The 21,895-nt window shown below is 43.8% G+C and overlaps 1 protein-coding gene across 4 annotated transcripts in view; it reads left to right on the top strand.

The window, feature by feature from the left end:
* LOC122557418 (phosphatidylinositol-3-phosphate phosphatase MTMR1) overlaps positions 1-21,895 on the top strand; it is a 96,216-nt gene that overhangs the window by 67,066 nt on the left and 7,255 nt on the right. For all 4 annotated transcript variants that reach the window (XM_043705114.2, XM_043705116.2, XM_043705117.2 and 1 more), the window contains 2 exons: positions 3,262-3,375; positions 3,842-4,018. In XM_043705114.2, coding sequence (XP_043561049.1) covers positions 3,262-3,375; positions 3,842-4,018 — 291 coding nt within the window. The remainder of the gene's footprint in view (positions 1-3,261; positions 3,376-3,841; positions 4,019-21,895) is intronic.

Here is a 21,895-nt window from a genome sequence, read left to right as displayed (position 1 = left end):
AGCCCATACTCTCTGGGGTTTAGGTAACTGTGGTCTATAAGATGCTAAAAGAGATAAAGTAGATATAGAGAAGATGTTTCCTCACCTAGAACAAAGGATCATAGTGTTAGACTAAGGGATGGCAGATTTCAGACAGATGAGGAGAAATTACTTATGTCAAAGGACCTTGTATCTGTGGAATTTGCTATCTCTGAGCACAGTGAATGTGGGGATACTGAGCATGTTTAAGGATGAGATAGTCATGTTTAATTAGTAATGGGCTACAGGGTTATGGGGGGTGGGCAGGAATGTGGAGTTGAGGTCGAGATGGGATCGTCCATGACCATTTTATATGGCAGAGCAGGTTTAAATGGCCTACTCCTGCTCCTCATCCTTATGTTCCTATTCCAGGGACTAACTGAATGAATCTTAATTCATCTGTTTTCATATCAACTCACACAGCAACAGAGAGTACAATGCGAGCTCTTCTCTCGGTGTAGTCTGCAGCTCTAATGTGAAGATTAAAGTTTGACCTTCAAACTAAATATCGATGGGGATATAAAGGCATGCAAAGTTCTTTTTCACACAGTAATTACAACTTTGAGTTTTAAAAGAAACCCTTGTGTTAATTTGGAGATGATCCAAGACTGAAAAGAGCTGGTTATCTTCCAGAAAAATTCAGAATGTGACAACCCTGGAATATAAAATATATTAACCCACAGTATGTAAAACAGGATTGTTCAACATTGATGTTTTCTTGTACTTTTGCCTTTCTCCATTTCCATTCACATCATCTTCCGCATTAATGACTCAGATGAAGAGGCTGAACAGCTGGGGCTGTTTTCCCTGGAGCTTTGGAGGCTGAAGGGTGACCTTATGGAGATTTATTAGATTAGATTACATTACATTACAGCGTGGAAACAGGCCCTTCGGCCCAACAAGTCTACACCGACTCGGCGAAGCGCAACCCACCCATGCCCCTACATTTACCCCTTACCTAACACTACGGGCAATTTAGCATGGCCAATTCACCTAACCTGCACATCTTTGGACTGTGGGAGGAAACCGGAGCACCCGGAGGAAACCCACGCAGACACAGGGAGAACGTGCAAACTCCACACAGTCAGTCGCCTGAAGCGGGAATTGAACCCGGGTCTCAGGTGCTGTGAGGCAGAAGTGCTAACCACTGTACCACCGCGCTGCCCACAAAAAACCATGAGGGGCGTGGATAGGGTAAATGGGCAAGGTCTTCTCCTCAGGGTAGGGCTATCCAAAACTAGAGGGCATAGCTTTAAGGCGAGAGGGGAAAGATTTAAAAGGGACTGAAGGAGCAATGTTTTCACATGGGTGGTGCATGTACAGAATGAGCTGCCAGAGTAAGTGGTGGAGGCTGGTACAATTATAACATTTAAAAGGCATCTGGATGGGTACATGAATAGGGAAGGTTTGAGAGGGATATGAGCCAAATGGGACTACATTAATTCAGCAAATCTGGTCAGCATGGACGAGTTGGACCAAAGGATCTGTTTCTGTGCTATACAACTTGATGTCTCTGAGAGTAATGTATCCATGTTTGCTAATGATACAAGGCTTGATGGAAAGCTCAGCTGTAAGAAGGTCACAAAGAGGCTGCAAGAACATACCGATAGGTTGAGTAAGTGGTCAACAAGGATGCCAAATGAATTATAATGTGGGGCAGTATGAAGTTGTTCACTTTAATCATCCGAACATAGAAGCAGATTTTTCAGAAATGTACACGTGTGTGTTAGGTATTCAAAGTCAGCATCGAGGTACAGAAAACAATTGACGTGTTGCCCTTGATAGCAACCGGCTTGAAGTGTAATTACAAAATAATCTTGCAGCAATTGTGTAGTGTTTGTAAGATCACACCTGGAGGGTTGAGTGTAGTTTTGGTTTCCATATTTAAATAAATTTATATTGGCACTGGAGGAAGTACCATGGAAGTTTATGAGATTAGTCCTTGGAATAAAGGAGTTGGCTTTGAAGGAATTATTGGGTAAGTTGGATCAAAACTCTCTGCAGTGTTGAAGCTCGGGAGGTGATCTCATTGAAATGTCCAACACGGATGTTCTTCAGAGCTTCTAAAGCACAGGAACAGTCTTGGGATAAGGGGCTGATCACTCTAATTGAGATAAGGAGGAATTTTTTCACTCAAATGGTTGCAAATCTTTGGAGTTCTCTGCCCCAGAAGGGTTATGGAGTCTCCATCATTAAATACATTTGCAGCTGGGACAGACAAATACATGTTTTTTGGAGAAATCGAGGAATATGGGACTGGGCAGGAGCTTTGAGTTGAAATGTAAGATCACTTTGTTCAGACTGAATGGCAGAGCAGGTTGGATGGGCTGAGTCGTCTACTCCTGCTCCCGTTTCTTGTGTTTTTTTAACCACTTCCTAGATCAAGACGACAGGCAGGTAAACCCAATTGACAACCATTGTTGTTTTTTAACTGGCCAGTAGGTGATGCTCATGGACTGTCTGGGTGGTATCCCTAACTCGGCTCTTCCATTCTGTCTGTCCCTCCCCGTCTGTCTGTCTCTCTCCCTCTCTCTCTTCCCTGCCCCAAGTCTGTCTGTCTGCTTGTCTTGTGCACCCCCACAGTTTGTCTGTCAGTCTGTCTCCGCCCCCCCCATGTCTGTCAGTCTGTCTTCCTGTCTAACTGCCTGTTTTTCTCTTCACCCTCCTTACGTCTGCTTGTCTGTCTGTCTCTCTACCCCTCTCTCCCTCTTGTCTGTCTATCTGTTTCGCCCCTGCAATTTGTCTGCATCTATAACTCTCTCCCCACTGTCTGTTATTTCACCCTCTTCCCCCTCTCCATCCCTACCACCACCACCTGTCTGTCTGTGTCTCTCCTTCTCTCCTTCTCCACCTCCCCCCGCCCCCATCTCTGTCCACCTCCTTCCTGTCTGGTTGGCTCTCTCTCCCTTTCTGGTTGACTGATCTCCGCCTTTCTGCCTGACTGTCACTCTCCTCCTATCTCCATACATCTCTAAATCCACTCAACATATTTTCTGTCTGTCTCTGTTCATCTTCCTCTGTGTCCGTTTCTCTTACTCCCCCCACCCTGACCCCCTGAAGTCGGTGACATTGAAGGTGGGACCTCCACTTTGGAGAAGCGATGGGCAGATATGGGGCTTTTACCATTCTGTAGGCATAGTGTCAGAGTTCATGAACCCTCCTGACCTCTGCCCAACCATTGCTGTAAGTTCAGGAGCAGTTTTCTGATTTTTTTTTTAAACCTCTCTATCACTTCTCCCCTAGTTTCCTGCAGCCTTTGAGTTTAATGAGCTCTTTCTGCTGACCATCCTGGACCATCTGTACAGCTGTCTTTTTGGGACATTCCTTTATAACAGTGAGCAGCAAAGACTGAAGGAGGTAAGTGTCTGATATCACCTCGACCTTTTAACGTTTGAATAATGTTTATCGGCAGACACACAATTGGAATCCCCAGTTTCCGTACTTCGGTGCTATTTGCGCTGTTGCTGGTAACCTGTACGGGATACAGGAGCTTACATGAAGAAAAATGAATGTCTCCAACTCCGTAATTAATCTCTATGTACTTTGACATCGCCACTGGCTTTGGCACTCTACACATTACTGAGATAATGAATTAAAATTAGTTCTGGTTTATGTTTCTGGTGTGTGTGCTTGCTGTAGAATTTGAGGGGCGTGTGTGAAAAAGTTTCACAGCTCTCTGCTTCCCCATCTGTTGTGGGAATTCTTGTTGTGATTTTTGCAATGTGAAATGTTCTTCTGTACGCGGTGTAACTGCTAATAGTGCCCATTGCACGAGGCGAGTTCATAATCTAACTGAGCCACGGCCTGTTTCCTGCTCTTACAGGAAGTGCAGACAAATACAGTCTCCCTCTGGTCCTATATAAACAGCCAGCTGGAGGAGTTCACCAACCCGTTTTATGTGAATTACGAGAATCACGTGCTTTACCCAGTCGCCAGCTTACGGCACTTGGAATTGTGGGTAAACTATTATGTCAGATGGAACCCACGGATGAGGCCTCAGGTGAGTGACATAGAAAGCAAAAGGAACTGTCCTGAAGACCAAGAGGCAAGATAGTCACTGCTTTTCGTTGTGGGCATGCTCAGTAAAACCACTGCCTTTGGTCTCTCAGTTTGTTTCATCCTCATCCCTTTACCCCAGGGATTTTTTTTTTCCTCTCCCTTCTGCATTTCCCATCATTTCCTGTCGTTCTGTTCAGAAAGGATAGAGGCGGACCCTTGTTGCAGCTGTGCCTCTGAGGTAGGATGCTGTGTATTCAAGCCCCACTCTTGACTCCGACTGGAGTGCCTAACCCAGGCTGACAGTCTTGGCACGTACTGAGGGAGAGGCTAGCTGTCTTCGAACTGAGGCACCATCTGCCTTCCCAAACAGCAGTCAACAATATGCCCCCCCAGCCCCATTTTCAAACAAGAGCAGACCGCAATTTTCGGTGTCCTGGTCAACAGACCAAGAGTATTTTGTCATTATGTCATTGCTGTTTTTGGAATATTGCTGTGTACAAATTGGCTGTTATTTTTCCTACATTGCAACTGTGGTTACTAAGGTGCATCGTTGGCTGTAAAATATATTGGGGTAACCTGAGGTAGTTACAGATTTTATATAAACGCAAGTTCTCTTTTCAGTTTGTTTTGTTTTCCTCCTCTTTTTTTCTGTGTTAGTTACAAAGAGTCATAGAGATGTACAGCATGGAAACAGACCCTTCAGTCCAACCTGTCCATGCTGACCAGATATCCCAACCCAAACTAGTCCCACCTGCCAGCACCTGGCCCATATCCCTCTAAACCCATCCAATTCATATTCACCTCCAGATGACGTTTAAATGTTGCAATTGTACCAGCCTCCACCACTTCCTCTGGCAGCTCATTCCATACATGTACCACCCTCTGCGTGAAAAAGTTGCCCCTTAGATCTGTTTTATATCTTTCCCCTCTCGCCCTAAACCTATGCCCTATAGTTCTGGACTGCCACATCCCAGTGAAAAGACTTTGTCTATTTACTCTATCCATACCTCGAGTATAGAAAAACTTCTCCATTTTGCTTCTCTTTCCTTTCTCCCTCAGCTGTAATATTTTTCAGTTTGTCTCCCTATTGACAATCCCAGTGGAAGCTTACATTTCTTTATCCTTTCATGGCCATGGGCATTGCTGACAGGAACTCTATTTGTTGCCCGTCCCTAGTTGTCCTTGAATTGCATGGCCTCTCGGGCAGTCAAGAGGCAACCACATTGACATGGGTCTGGAGCCATATGTAAGATGGACTGGGTAAGGACAGCAAATTCCCTTCCCTAAGGAATATTAGGGAACCAGATGGATGTTTACAACAATCGATGCTAGTTTCATGGTCATCATTCCCGCGATTGGCTTTATGTTCCTGAGATATTAATTGAATTTAAGTCCCACTCGTGCTTTGGTGTGGTTTGAAGGCTGCCTCAGCCTCTGGAATACAGTTCTGGGTTAGTTTCTGAAGTTCTTAAGCACTCCCTTCTCCGAATAATTGTTAAAATCTAGGCACACAACTTTAAAAAAAGAAAGCATCATTCGGAAAAGCATCTGTTTCCTTAGTAAATATTCAGATTAACAGAATTGTTTGCTGGTAATATAACTGAATCTAATTACTGGATCTGAGGTCCATTTGGAACTGTATTAATTCCGATTATGGAGTCCTACAGCATAGAAAAGGTCCTTCAGCCCACCATGTCTATGCCAACCAACAAACACCAAACAATACTAATCCCATTCATCTGTGCTTGGTCCATAGCCTACCCTGTCCTGGTGTTTTAAGTGCTCATCCAGATGCTTCTTAAATGTTGCGAGAGTACCTGCCTGCACTATCAGCTCTGGCAGCATGTTCCATATTTCTACCAGTTCTTGGGTGACAAACTTTGTTTTTTTCTGATCTCCTCTAAGCCACTTACTGCTCACCTCAAGCTTGTCCCCTCTAGTCTTAGACAGGTTGCCATGAAGAAAAGATGCTCGCCATTCTCTCATAATTGAGTACACCTCAATCTGATCCCCCTGCCCCCCTCCTCCCCCATCAGCCTTCTCTGTCCAAGGAAAACAAGCCCAGCCTATCCAGAGTCTCCTCATAACTGAGACTTTCCATCCCAGGCAACATCCTGGTGAATTTCCTCTGCACCCTCTCCAGTGCAACCACGTCCTTCCGATAGTGTGGCGACCAGAACTGTGCACAGCATTCCAGTTGTGGGCTGACCAATCATTTGTAACAAGACTTCCTTGCTGGTATATTCAATGCCCTGGCTAATGAAACCAAGCATCCCATACGCCTCCTTCCCCACACCTGTCTACCTGTTCTGACACCTTCCGGGATCGATGTATTTGTACACTGAAGGTACCTTTGCTCCTCAGTATTCCCTTGGGACCTACCATTCATTATTGTTGGATAATGAAATCCCATTGACACGCATTCCTCATTTCTTTTCAATAAAATATAGGGCCAATGGCTAAAAGATTTTATATATAAAACAGTAGAAGCTGTTTGCAGACTGCTGAAGGCTTGGAGTGCTACATTGCCATCATAAATGTAGCTGGATGTATACTGAATATTAGCCAAGCACAAATAGCAAATGTTTTCTAAGTGTGGATAAGCTGTTGAAATTCAGGTTATTGGTGGTCAGTTAACCCTTTAGTTCCTTATTCTCAAAATCAAATGATATGAAATGATGATACTTATTGTTAACAATATTTTATTCAGTGCAAATAAGTCTCAGCACACGCTATGATCTGAGTAGGAATGTCAAAGTGTTGTCATCACTTTCTTAGAGTCATTACAGCATGGAAATAGACCATTTGGTCCAACTAAGCCACACAAATCTTTCCTGTTCATGTACTATCTGAACGTATTTTAAACTTTGTAACTGTATCTGCATCCACCATTTCTTCTGGGAATTCATTCCATACACTAACCACTCTGTTTAAAAAAAAGTTGCCCCTCATGTCCTTTTTTAAATCTTTCTTCTCTCATCTAAATTTTGTTTTGAACTCACCCACCCTAGGAAAAGACACCTGCCATTCACTGTATCTATACCCGTCATGATTTTATAAACCTGTATAAAGTCACTCCTCAGCCTCCTTTGTCGAGGAGAAAAAAGTCCCAGCCTAACTTTGTAATCCAAACCTTCTGTTTCTGGCCACATCCTGGTAATTTTTTTCTGAACCCCTCTGCAGCTTAATAATAATTCTTCCTATAACAGGATGATCTGAACTGGACACAATACTCCAGAACAGGCCTCACCAATGTCCTGTACACCATCAGTATGACGCCCCAACTCCTGTACTCCATGGTCTGAGCAACAAAGGCAAGCATGCTAAACACCTTCTTAACCAACTTATCTGCATGTGATGCCAATTTCAAAGAATTACATACCTGAGATCCTCGATCTCTCTGTTCTACAACACTACCCAGGGTCCTACCATTAGTTGTCTAAGTCCTGCCTTTGTTTATTTTACCAAAATGCCGGACCTCTCATTTATCAAAATGAAATTCCGTCTGCCACTCCTCAGCCCATTGACCCAATTGATCAAGATCTCTTTGTAAGCTTAGATAACCTTTTTCACTGTCCACTCTACCACCCATTTAGTGTCATCTGCAAGCTTAATAACAATACCTCCTAAATTCTCATCCAAATCATTTATTTGAATGACAAACAAAAATGGACCCAGTACTGATCCCTGTGGAATACTGCTGGTCGCAAGCCTTCAGTCTGAAAAACAACCCTCCTCCACCAGCCTCTGTCAAGCCAATTTTCTATCAAATTGGGTCTCTTCTCTCATCCAGTAAAGAATGGAAATATTTTATTATAAGGTCATAATCTAGGTAAATAGTGCAATCTTAAAGCTCCTAGATCTACACTAGTGCCTCACATAGCTGAGTGGAATCTCTATGCTTGGAGAATGCAGTCATGTATTTTCTAGCACAGCAATGTCTCTGAAGACACACAATGGGCTGTACTCTCCTGTGTTCCTTGATTCTACAAACCCCATCATTGACTAGCTTTTGTTTAAATGAACAGATTAATAAAGGCATTCGGCATGTTGGCTCAGTGGTTAGCACTGCTGCTTCACAGCGCCAGGGAGCCGGGTTCGATTCCAGCCTCAGGTGACTCTGTCTGTGTGGACTTTGCACATTCTCCCCATGTCTGCATGGGTTTCCTCTGGGTGCTCCGGTTTCCTCCCCAGTCCAAAGATGTGCAGGTCAAGTAAATTGGCCATGCTAAATTGCCCATAGTGTTCGGTGCATTAGTCAGAGGGAAATGGGTCTGGGTGGGTTACTCTTCGGAGGGTCGGTGTGGGCTTGTTGGGCTGAAGGGCCTGTTTCCACACTGTAGGGAATCTAATCTAAACTAATCTAATGTATCGTGGCTGCCCAAGCTACTACACTCCATCTCGGACAGAGTCAGTCAGCATTCCTGTGCCAAGAAGTGTAAACATGGTGGCCTTGACATTGCAAGTGTCTTGATTCAGATTATCATTCCTGTTTGCTGGGAGCTGGGTTCTCTCTGTTCTCTCACAACAAGTCATCTGTTTTCACACTTTAACTGTACTACAGCTCAAATTTGTTTTTTTTTTGACTAGTTGATTTTGTTGACACCATTTTGTGCAAATAAAATAAATTGGTCAGCCCACAATTCCTATCATGACATGGCTCAACATGCATTACCAAGAGGATTAAAATAGATTTTAATGTAACAGTGAAATTAAAGAAGTGTAGAAATTGAGCTAGTTTCCATTAATTAGCAACAAATAACAGTGTAGAGATTTTCCAGGACTCTTAAGTGACCCTTATCATTTCTTTAAAAGCCTTTGGTGTTAATGACATACTTGTAGACAGGAAAGCGGGGTGAATATATTGTAACTCCTTGAATACCTATTTATAAAAAGAACACCATTGTTCCCACCTGTGAATTGGCATCCTCACGTCCAGGTATTCTCTGTCCCTTTCGGTACCAGCTCGCAATTTGACAAACCAATAGGATAACTCCCTGCCCAATTATTTCTCTTTCATGAAATTCATGGTTGACCTACGGGGAATGTAAGATTTATGGGCTATAATTGTAGAACATATTACACCGTAGGTTGTGGAAAAGGATCCAATGACTTTTTGTTTTTATTCGTTCATTTGTGGGACGGGGGTGTTGCCGGCTGGGCCAGCATTTATTGTCTGTCCCTAGTTGTCTATGAGAAGGTGGTGGTGAGCTGCTTTCCTGAACCATTGCTGTGGGTTGACCCACAATGTTCCTAGGAAGGGGATTCCAGGATTTTGACCCAGCGACAGTGAAGGAATGGCAACATATTTCCAGGATGGTGAATGGGCTTGGAGGTGAATTTGGAGATGGTGGTGTTCCCATGTTGCTGTTCACCTTGTCCTTCTAGCTGGGAGTAGTCATGGTTTTGGAAGGCACTGTCTGATGTACAATGCCCAGCGCCAATAGCTGAGGCCTTTTATAAGATGTAGGTTTTCATAGACGTGTATGTGTTCCACTCCCATGGCTGACTGTCCAAACACTGAATGACATTCAATACTGTACATGACGTCTCAGTGGACCAACACACTGTCCAAAGCTTATCACTGGTCTCTCTCCAGATTAACCATCCAGAATTGTTTTCACAGATGCATTCTTTGAATAATTGCCGTGCCTCACTGCAATACTAGATTCCAAGTATTTGTAGCGGTAAACCTATTTTAGGATTCTGTATTGTAATTTCTGACAAAGATGCACACACACTATTTAACCCTTGAGGTGAGAATTATGGCCTCCCCTGTCCAAAAAGCCAGTATAAAAAGTGATGTTTACTAAACAGATTATTTCTGGAATGACATGTTCAAGTTCAGTTAATAGCCCTAACATTACTCCCCTCTTAATATGTTTGCACTGGGCAAGTCACATATGCTGTGAGAACTGTCTTGATTGTTAATGTAAGTGCAGTAGAAACTGTTTGCAAATGGCCAAAGGAGTGGGATGATATATTGCTGTCACAAATGTACTGAATATTAGCTATGTACAGACAAGTGTTTTCTAGGTGTGGGTAACATGCTGCAATTCAGGCTATTAGTAATCAGTTAACCCTTTAGTTCCTTATTCTCAAGTTCCAAATGACATGAAATGATAATCCTTACTGGTGACAATATTTTATTCTGTATAAATAACTCTTAGCACGTGCTACTGTCTGAGTGGGAATATTAAAGCCCAACAGCATTAGCATTCCTCTCTGGGTTTGAAATGTCATCTCTAGATATGTACTCCCAGATCTGTGCCATGTGCCATCAAGTAGGACAGTGTTAATTTAAAATCATAAAACATTGGCAATACTCCACAGATCAGTCAGTATCTGTGGAGTGAGAAACTGAATTAACATTTCCACTCGATGATCTTTTGTCAGAGATCAGCTTTACCTTGGTCCATCTTATGTATTGGAGAAAGTAATAGTTATAATGTATCCTGAACTCTCAATTGATTACTGTTTGTATTAAAATCTTTTTCACCTACTTTTCTTCTACTTTACTGATTACTTTCCTCATGTTTTTAAGAATATATATTTATCTTTACTTATTTTCTTCTTCCTTCTCTTTGCTTTTCCATTTCTTTGATTGATCTGTCTTGGAGTTTAATCTGCTTTCTGTTGTCCATGCAGAAACTTTCTGTTCTGTGTTCAGCACTGGCTGAATATTTTCTAGTTGAGAGTGTGATTAGAGTAGATTCCCTGCAGGATGGAAATAGGCCCTTCAGTCCACCAAGTCCACATGAGCCCTCCAAAGAGTAACCCACCCAGACCCATTCCCCTACTCTACATTCCCTGACTGATGGTCCTAACACTATGGGCAATTTAGCATGGCCAACTCACCTAACCTGCACATCTTCTGGATTGTGGGAGGAAGCCAGAGTACCCGGAGGAAACCCACACAGACATGGGGAGAATGTGCAAACTCCACACAGACAGTCACCCGAGGCGGGAATCAAAACCTAGTCCCTGACGTTGTGAGGCAGCAGTGCTAACCGCTGAGCCACTGAGCAGCCTATTTCAGGTGCTGGAAAAGCACAGCAGGTCAGGTAGCATCCAAAGACCAGGAGAATCGATGTTTCGGGCAAAACCCCTTCATCAGGAATGAGGCTGTGAGCCGAGGGGGTGGTGAGATAAAGCAAATAACTCTACATTGAAGAATGACTGAAAGGACCACAATAAAGAGAGTCTGCCTGAAAATATTGTTATGGCAGTCAAGAGAGCACTGGACGGTGCTTTTTTGGATAGTAATGGTGTATAGGGATATGGGGAAAAGGCAGGACAGCACCGCATTCTCGATTCTAATCTCCAACATCACTTTTACCTGAATATATTTCTAAGCAGCCTGGTTATACATATCTCGGGAGCAGGTCGGACTTGAACCCAGGTCTCCTGGCTCAGAGTTAGGGACAGTGTCACTGCATCATACTGCCTGAAAGGGGTCCTCACCGCTGATCATCATTTGCTCACTGCTCCATTCTCCAATACAGGAAGTGCACGTTTCAGCAGCACGATTTGGCCATAATGTTGCTGAAGAATTAGATAACAGTACTTTTGAGAACATTTTACCTCCATTTGCAATAGCGCGATTCCAGCGGCGATCAGTTCACGTGCTTCATTCTGCGCATGTGCTGATGTCCCCGCTAAAATCTCTGTGCTGTTCTGTGCACGCGTGATGTCAGCTGCCAACAGAGCAGCTTTCCTGAGAGGTATTGTACAGAGAGCAACTTTTGTTTGCATTTTTCAAGTGTACTGTGTTAAATTTACTTTTGTTTAGTTAATAAATATGATTTCAACCTTCATTCAGGCTGTGCTTGACTTTGCGTTAGACTTTTGGGGGCTATATTTGAGTGATCATGAGTGATATTTTTTGCTGATCTGCCCCTAGCTCCACTTTTCCCATCGGCCCCTTATTTCCAGTAAGCGAGGTTTCACTGGAACGCCACTACGCCATTACTGGAACTGCCTGTAGTAATTCCTGGCTGAAGGCTATACAGACACACTGAATGGCATAAAAGGCTAGTGTCATTAACAGAAGGAAATAGTTAACTGGCCAATTGAAGCAAGCTGCAGAAACCAACTTGCCAGATGAGGTGGCCATCATTAACCAGTTCCAGTTGTAAAAGAAAGGGAATTGCCTGGCACCAGTTAAAAGTGCCAGTGAAAACAACAGAAATAACTAGGAATACCAGTATATGAGCACCTCAGAATTGCAGAATTATTACAGTGCAAAAAAAGACATTCGTGCCTGCATCAGTTGCCAATCTCCAGCCTTTTCCCCATACCCTGTTACTATCCAAAAGAGTGCTCTCTTGACTGCCATAACAATATTTTCAGGCAGACTCTCTTTATTGTGGTGTTTTCAGTCACTCTTCAATGTAGAGTTATTTGCTTTATCTCAATATTTGCAGCTGGGGATTTAAGTTAAATCATCAAAGGTACAGTAACTGCTGTGGTTATTGGAAATTTGAAATAAAAATATAAAATGCAAGAGACACATCAGGCGGTCCGGCTAAGAGAGAAACTGAGAAATAGTTTTCCACAGCAGTTGGCGACAAAACCTGCTGAGAATTGTTTCTGTTTTACATTTGGTTTTGGGGATTATATTCATTTATATCTCTTGGGCACCATTGAAGCTGATTTCAGTTTAGCCGTAATATAGTCCAACTTTACAATGTAGTCTGGCATCTGCTCCATATTGTTACGCTAACAAAGCGATATTGTGCACTTTGGAATTACTCGAACTATTGAAAAGGGTTGTTAATAGTGCATCTCATTTCTAAGCACTTTCTTAAGAGAGTAACACGCCTTCTGCCTCCGTAATTCTTGTCCACCATTTACAAGACACAGTCTGGAGTGTGATGGAATACTCCCCACTGTGCAGATCCAATAACACTCAGGAAGCTTGATGGATTGGTATCCCATTCAGTACCTTCAACATTTACTGTCTTCACCACTGACGTACAGTGGTAGCAGCGTGCACCATCTTCAAGATGCACTGCAGTTACTCACCAAGCCTTCTTCAACATCACCTTCTAAACCTGTAACTTCTAACCAATAGGTGGGCAAGGGCAGCAAATACATGGGAACCCCATCAACTGCAAGGTCCTCTCCAAACCATTTACCATCCTGACTGGGAATATATCTCCCTTTCCTTCACTGTCACTGGGTCAAAATCCTGGAGCTCCCTACCTAACAGTGCTGTTGGTATATCTATAACACATGAACATCAGTGATTTATAAAAGCAACTCATTACTACCTTCTTCAAGGCATTTAGAGATGGGCAATGAAGGCTGGCCCAGCCAGTGACACCCACACAATGAACAAATATTAAAGATAGCAATCCTGAGGACTAACTGACAGGGGATATTGATCAGCCAATGAAATGAGCAAAGGACTGAGTAATGATTCAATACAAGTAGATGTGATGTGGTGGATTTAGATTTTTAAAAGAAAATATTTTCCATTCAGTGGGAGAAAGCTGTATGATGTCGGGGGGAACAGAGAAATGTAGGGGTTCAGGAATAGGTGACATTAAAAATAGCACCCCAAGTGGCTAGTGTCAGAGCTTTTCGAAGTGGTAATCTGGGAACAGCATTAAGGAAGAGCAAACGTGACTGAGTTTTTTTGATGAGGATCACGTAATTGATGTGTGTTTGGTTAAGTGCCAGGTCACAGGCTTGATAAAATGGAATAAATGGGTTGGTTGCAGAATGACCGGTCAGCTCAGTGACAGGAAACAGAGGAGCTCTTCAGACTGCAGAGAGATGTACTGTGACCTTCTCCAGGGACCTGTATTAGGACCACTGCTTTTCTTGATACAGAGTGCAAATTCAAAATTTATCGAGCCCCCGAAACTGGGGAGGACTGTGAACTGTAAGGAGAATAATAATAGACTTTAAGAGGTGAGAGGCAGGCTGGTGGAAGAGGCAGATAATAGGACTGATGAAACTTAATATAGATCAGTCTTAACAAAACAGTCTTATAGAAACAACAATGAGAGAAGGCAATATCAAATAAAATAAAGGATGCAACTGTAAATGGGGTACAGGAGCAGAACAACTTGGAGAGTTTTGCACACAAGTTGTTTTTGGTGGCAGGACAGGTTCAGAAAGTAGTTGATAGGCACATTGGATCCGAGACTGTTTAAGTTAGAGAACAAAAACCTCCTGTTCAATTCTAGGCATAGCATTTCACGAAGAGTGTGGTCACTTTGGAAAAGCAGGAGAGCAGGTTTCTGAGAATATTTTAGTGATGTAGACAGTTTGGAGAAGTCAGAGCTCAGTTGACCCCAGTGTTGCCACAAGGTGGTTGGCATGGATACATGAGTGAGTGTTGAGGGCAAGTTTTTAAAGTGTGGGAATGAAGCAAGCTGGTAACTTTGGAGGGTGCCTTTCATTCATTAGGGGACTGCCTCAGAAGATGGTACCGGTTGTTTTGGTATGGTGCGCGTTTCGTCAACATGAATTGGCTGTAACACGATTGATAAATAGGGGCCATTGTTTCTAAATCACAAACTTTTAAAATGTATGTTGGCTGTAACGCAATTCGATCACCAACACTTTAAGTGCTATTTGCATTGCGTGATTCTTGTGTAGTGTAGGGTTGCACAGGAACACGACTATCACGCTGTCAAAGAAATGACTGTACTCTCCCCAGTCCTTCCTTCTTGCACAGACTTTAAAATGCAACCATAAACTACCTGGGGATTATCAGATCAGCCCCATGATCTCATTGAATGTCAAAACAGACTTATTAGGCTGAAAGGCCTATTTCATAAAACTGAATCAAATCCCTGGAGTGTGGAAGAGGCTATTCAGCCCATTGAGTCTTCATTGACCTTCCAGAGAGCATCCCACCCTAAACCAACCCCCTACCCTATCCCCATAACCCCACATTTCCTATGGCTAACCGACCTAGCCTGCACATCCCTGGACACTATAGACAATTTAACATTGGTCAGTCCACTTAACCTGCAATTCTTTGGACTGTGGAAGGATATCGGAGTACCCGGAGGAAACACACGCAGACATGGGAAGAATGTGCAAACTCCACACAGTCTACCAAGGCTGGAATCGAACCTGGGACCCTGGTGTTGTGAGGCAGCAGTGCTGACCAGCATGAGCCACCATGTTGGCTGGGCTACTGCTTGTCTTGTGATCAGTTTCTGGGTTGAAGTTTCTATGAATTTCTATCCAGTTTTGTAAACAAGCCACTAACGTGATTAATGTCACTGTTGTTTGCCAGCTTTGCTGATTAGTACAGAGGTTGCTTTCGGCCTCATGGTGACGACATGGAGTTTAAAGGGTTGACATTATTGCTGTTCAGTATGCAGCAGTGTGTACCGGGGCCAGACAGATCCTTTTACAGCTCTCCCAAGTTCATGTTTGTTTTTAGACAATAACTTATTCAGAGGCTCAGTTCAGAGAGAACTTCAAAGGTTACTGAATGCTGACATCAGCCTCATTAAAATACGAGTAAATAACCAGGCTGATCCTGGAGCATCAGGTCATCATCTTGTAATTTTTTAATTGCTTAATTTTGGAAATGTTTTTAAAAATAACAAACTCTTTATGGCAAAGTGATTTAGTGATACAGGCCTGATAAACAACAACTTCTCAAGTTAAATATCCATTTGCACTATCTTCTTTCACGCAGTCAGTCTTTAGATAATTGCATTGCAGTAAAGAAAACTGACGTTAAAATTACTGTCTTTTTATATTTATTTGTTGGTTTTCATGCGATCACAGTTGGTAATCACTGCTGCAAGTGCCTTTTCTTTTACAGCCATCGATTAAATTGTCCAAGAAGTTTTCATCACTTTTAAGTGCATAGAAATGCAGTTTATATGTATTCAGCTGTTGAATATGTGCACCTTAGTTTATGAGTCAATCACCGCTTCATCTGCATGCATGAAACTAGACTCCTCAAATACATTCAGACTGACTGACAGCAGCTACACAACCTGGGACTTTCCATTGTAGATACTTCACATGCTGAAAGTCTTTGAACATATGACAGTGGCAATGGTTCATCTTTAATGTTAAAAATCACACAACACCAGGTTATAGTTCAACAGATTTATTTGGAAGCACTAGCTTTCAGAGTGCTGCTCCTTCATCAGATGGTTGTTGAGTACACAATTGTAAGACAGAATTTATAGTGTGATTTTTAACTTTGTACACCCCAGTCAAATACCGCATTTCCAAATCATCTTTAATGAGTTGTGTCAGACCAGATGCATCAGGGTTCACTGACTCAATATGACCTACTTGAGAAGATGTTGCCATAGTCTTACAGACCATAGGGCAGCTCTTTGTCAGTAGAGAGACGGCTGGTGGTGGTTTAACACGAGGGTCACCGTGCCTTAGGCAAGGGGAGAAGGAGACTTCCTCATGGTAATTTTAGCTGGTGTTAGGGAATTGAACCCACGCTGTTGGCGTTACTCTTTCAGTGAGAAGGGAGATAGGAAATCAATGTTCCGGTTATTTGCAGAGCCCTGCTTCTAACAGTGGTTATGATGTACATAGTTAAAAATCACAACACCAAATTATAGTCCAACAGGTTTATTTGGAAGCACTAACTTCATCAGGTGTCAACCACCTGATGAAGGAGCAGCACTCAAAGCTAGTGCTTCCAAATAAACCTGTTGAACTATAACCTGATGTGTGATTTTTAATTTCTAATAGTGGTGCCTGTGACTGTTTCCAAGTGCCATCTTTCCAGTAGGAGTGGATATGAAGGACTACTTAAACACTACTCAGAATGATGTTTCTTTATTCACTCGTGGTGGGATATGATTAAGGCCGTCACTGGCTAGGTCAGCATTTTCTGTCCATCTCGAATTGTCCAGAGGACCATTAAGAGTCAACCACATTGCTGTGGTCCTGGAGTCATATGTAGGCCAGACCAGGTAAGGATGGTGGTTTCCTTCCCTAAAGGACATTTTGTAAAAACTCATTTTTTGCAGATGTGTGCGTCGCTGGCTGGGCCAGCATTTATTGCCCATCCCTAGTTGCCTTTGAGAAGGTGGTGAGCTGCCTTCTTGAATCACTGCAGTGAACCTGCTCTAGGTTGACCCACAATGCCCTTAAGGGAGGGAATTCCAGGATCTTGACCCAGCGACAGTGAGGGAACGGTGATATATTTCCAAGTCAGGATGGTGTGTGGCTTAGAGTGGATCTTGAAGGTGGTGCGTTCCCTTGTATCTGCTGCCCCTGTGCTAGATGGAAGTGGTCATGGGTTTGGAAGGTACTGTTTGAGGATCTTTCGTGAATTTCTGCCTTGCATTTTGTGGATAGTACACACTGCTGCTACTGAGCGACAATGTTGGGGGGAGTGGATGCTTGTGGATGTAGTGCCTATCAGTCGGGCTGTTTTGTCCTGAATGGTGTCAAGTTTCTTTAGTTTTGTTGGAGCAGCACCCATCCAGGCAAGCACGGATTATTCCATCACACTCCTGACATGTCCTTTGTAGATGGTGGACAGGCTTTGTGGATCAGGAGGTGAGTTACTTGCCACAGAAACTCTTGACCTGCTTTTGTAGCTGCTGTGTTTATGTGGTGAGTCCTGTTGAGCTACTGGTCAATGGTAACCCCAAGGATGTTGATAATCGGGGATTCAGTGATAGTAACACCATTGAATGTGAAAGGACAGTGGTTAGATTGTCTCTTATTGGTGATGGTCATAGTCATGACGGTCATGAGCATTAGTGAACCAGGTGGGTTTTTTCTGACAATCACCAATGGATTCATGGTTATCATTAGACTTTAAATTCCAGATTTTTCTTGAATTCACATTCCAACATCTGCCATGGCAGGATTTGAACATGGGTCACCTTAATAGGTTGGGGACCAGCATTCTGGCAGGCAGGTTTGCTACTGCAACACAGCTACGTTTAAACTAAGTAGCGGGAGGGAGGGGACAAATTGGATGTTTAAGAAGGAAATTGAAGGGAAAGTTAGAACAAGGGAAGTCAAGAAAGACAACTGTATTAATGAAGCAGAAAACTCAGAAAGGGATCATGCTGTAAAGTTGAGTGAAATAGGAGTTGATGGGAAGGGTGAGGGCAGTAACAAATTAAAAATACTATATATGAATGCACGAAGCATTAGAAATAAGATGGATGAGCTTGAGGCTCTTTTGGAAATTGGCAGATATGATATTGTGGGGATAACTGAGACATGGCTTCAAGTGGAAAGGGCCTGGGAAATGAATATTCAAGACTTATACGTGCTATCGTAAGGACAGACTGACGGGCAGAGGGAGTGGGGTGGCCCTGTTGGTAAGGGATGATATTCAGTCTCTTGCGTGGGGGGACCTAGAATCAGGGGATGTAGAGTCAGTATGGATAGAGCTGAGAAATTCTAAGGGTAAAAAGACCCTCTTGGGAGTTATCTACAGGCCCTCAAACAGTAGTCTGAATGTCGGATGTAAGTTGAAGATCAAGAGCTGAAATTGGCATGTCGCAAAGATGTTACTACAGTTGTTATGGGGATTTTCAACATGCAGGTAGACTGGGAGAATCAGGATGGTATTGGACCTCAAAAAAGAGACTTTGTGGAGTGCCTCCGAGATGGATTCTTAGAACAGCTGGTGCTGGAGCCGACCAGGGAGAAGGCAATTCTGGATCTGGTATTGTGCAACGAACCAGAATTGGTCAGGGACCTCGAAGTGAAGGAGCCATTAGGAGGTAGTGACCATAATACAATAAGCTTCAATCTGCAATTTGAGAGGGAGAGGGTACAATCGGAAGTGACAATATTTCTGTTGAATAAAGGGAACTATGGAGCTATGAGGGAGGAGCTGGCCAAAGTTCAATGGTGCAATACCTTAGCAGGGATGACAGTGGAGGAACAATGGCAGATATTTCTGTGTATAATGTAGAAGATGAAGGATCAGTTCATTCCAAAAAGGAAGAAAGATCCTAGGAGGAGGCATGGGTGGCCGTGGCTGATGAGGGAAGTTAAGAAACATATAAAATTAAAAGAGAAAATGTATAGCATAGCAAAGATGAGTGGGAAAATGGAGGACTGGGAAGCTTTTAAAGAACAACAGAGGGTTACTAAGAAGGAAATACGCAGAGAAAAAATGAGATACGAAGGTAAACTGGCCAAAACGATAAAGGAGGATAGTAAAAGCTTTTTTAGGTGTGTGAAAGGCAAGACTAAAATTGGGCCCTTGAAGACAGAAACAGGGGAATATATTACAGGGAACAAAGAAATGGCAGAAGAATTGAATTGGTACTTCAGATCTGTGTTCACTGGGGAAGACACAAGCAATCTCCCTGAGGTAACAGTGGCTGAAGGACCTGAACTGAAGGGAATTTATATTTGCCAGGAATTGGTGTTGGAGAGACTGTTAGGTCTGAAGGTTGATAAGTCCCCGGGGCCTGATGGTTTACATCCTAGGGTACTAAAGGAGGTGGCTTGAGAAATCGTGAATGCGTTGGTGATTATTTTCCAGAGTTCGATAGATTCGGGAGAAGTTCCTGCGGATTGGAGGGTGGCTAATGTTGTACCACTTTTTAAGAAAGGTGGGAGAGAGAAAGCAGGAAATTATAGACCAGTTAGTCTGACCTCAGTGGTGGGAAAGATGCTGGAGTCTATTATAGAGGATGAAATTACGACACATCCGGATAGTAGTAACAGGATAGGTCAGAGTCAGCATGGATTTATGAATGGGAAATCTTGCTTGTCTAATCTTCTGGAATTTTTTGAGAATGTAACTCTGAAGATAGACGAGGGAGATCCAGTAGATGTAGTGTACCTGGACTTTCAGAAAGCTTTTGATAAAGTCCCACATAGGAGGTTAGTGAGCAAAATTAGGTCGCATGGTACTGGGGGCAAAGTACTAACTTGGATTGAAAGTTGGTTGGCTGACAGGAAACAAAGAGTAGTGATAAACGGCTCCATTTCGGAATGGCAGGCAGTGACCAATGGGGTACTGCAGGGATCAGTGCTGGGACCGCAGCTTTTTACAATATATATTAATGAGATTGAAGATGGTATTAGTAATAACATTAGCAAATTTACTGATGATACTAAGCTGGGTGGCAGGGTGAAATGTGAGGAGGATGTTAGAAGATTACAGGGTGACCTGGACAGGTTAGGTGAGTGGTCAGATGCATGGCAGATGCAGTTTAATGTGGATAAATGTATGGTTATCCACTTTGGTTGCAAGAACAGGAAGGCAGATTACTACCTAAATGGAATCAATTTAGGTAAAGGGTCAGTACAAAGAGATCTGGGTGTTCTTGTACACCAGTCAATGAAGGTAAGCATGCAGGTACAGCAGGTAGTGAAGAAGGCTAATAGTATGCTGGCCTTCATAACAAGAGGGGAGAAAGTGAGGGCTGCAGATGCTGGAGATCAGAGCTGAAGATGTGTTGATGGAAAAGCGCAGCAGGTCAGGCAGCATCCAAGGAACAGGAGAATCGACGTTTCGGGCATAAGCCCTTCTTCAGGAATGAGGAAAGTGTGCCCAGCAGGCTAAGATAAAAGTTAGGGAGGAGGGACTTGGGGGAGGGGCTTTGGAAATGCGAAAGGTGGAGGGAGGTCAAGGTGAGGGTGATAGGCCGGAGTGGGGTGGCGGCGGAGAGGTCAGGAAGATGATTGCAGGTTAGGAAGGCGGTGCTGAGTTCGAGGGATTTGACTGAGACAAGGTGGAGGGAGGGGAAATGAGGAAACTGGAGAAATCTGAGTTCATCCCTTGTGGTTGGAGGGTTCCCAGGCAGAAGATGAGGCGCTCTTGCTCCAACCGTCATGTTGCCATGGTCTGGCGATGGAGGAGTCCAAGGACCTGCATGTCCTTGGTGGAGTGGGAGGGGGAGTTAAAGTGTTGGGCTACGGGGTGGTTGGGTTGGTTGGTCCAGGTGTCCCAGAGGTGTTCTCTGAAACGTTCCGCAAGTAGGCGGCCTGTCTCCCCAATAAAGAGGCCACATCGGGTGCAGCGGATGCAATAGATTATGTGTGTGGAGGTGCAGGTGAATTTGTGGCGGATATGGAAGTGTCCCTTGGAGCCTTGGAGGGAAGTAAGGGGGGAGGTGTGGGCACCTCCCCCCTTACTTTCCTCCAAGAAACTTGCGCCCACACCTCCCCCCTTACTTCCCTCCAAGGCCCCAAGGGACACTTCCATATCCGCCACAAATTCACCTGCACCTCCACACACATCATCTATTGCATCCGCTGCACCCGATGTGGCCTCCTCTATATTGGGGAGACAGGCCGCCTACTTGCGGAACATTTCAGAGAACACCTCTGGGACACCCGGACCAACCAGCCCAACCCAACCACCCCATAGCCCAACACTTTAACTCCCCTCCCACTCCCAATGACATGCAGGTCCTTGGACTCCTCCATCGCCAGACCATGGCAACACGACGGTTGGAGGAAGAGCGCCTCATCTTCTGCCTGGGAACCCTCCAACTACAAGGGATGAACTCAGATTTCTCCAGTTTCCTCATTTCCCCTCCCCCCACCTTGTCTCAGTCAAATCCTCGAACTCAGCACCGCCTTCCTAACCTGCAATCATCTTCCTGACCTCTCCGCCCCCACCCCACTCCGGCCTATCACCCTCACCTTGACCTCCCTCCACCTATCGCATTTCCAAAGTCCTTCCTCCCTACCTTTTATCTTAGCCTGCTGGACACACTTTCCTCATTCCTGAAGAAGGGCTTATGCCCGAAACGTCGATTCTCCTGTTCCTTGGATGCTGCCTGACCTGCTGCGCTTTTCCAGCAACACATTTTCAGCTTCATAACAAGAGGGATTGAGTATAGAAGCAAAGAGGTTCTTCTGCAGCTGTACAGGGTCCTGGTGAGACCATACCTGGAGTATTGTGTGCAGTTCTGGTCTCCAAATT

Source organism: Chiloscyllium plagiosum, unplaced genomic scaffold (genome assembly GCF_037043375.1).
Source record: "Chiloscyllium plagiosum isolate Xiang-an unplaced genomic scaffold, Cpla_swu_hap1 HiC_scaffold_11, whole genome shotgun sequence".
Lineage (NCBI taxonomy): Eukaryota > Metazoa > Chordata > Chondrichthyes > Orectolobiformes > Hemiscylliidae > Chiloscyllium > Chiloscyllium plagiosum.
The sequence above is the reverse complement of the archived record's forward strand: the minus strand, read 5'-3'. Positions and strand labels throughout refer to the sequence as shown.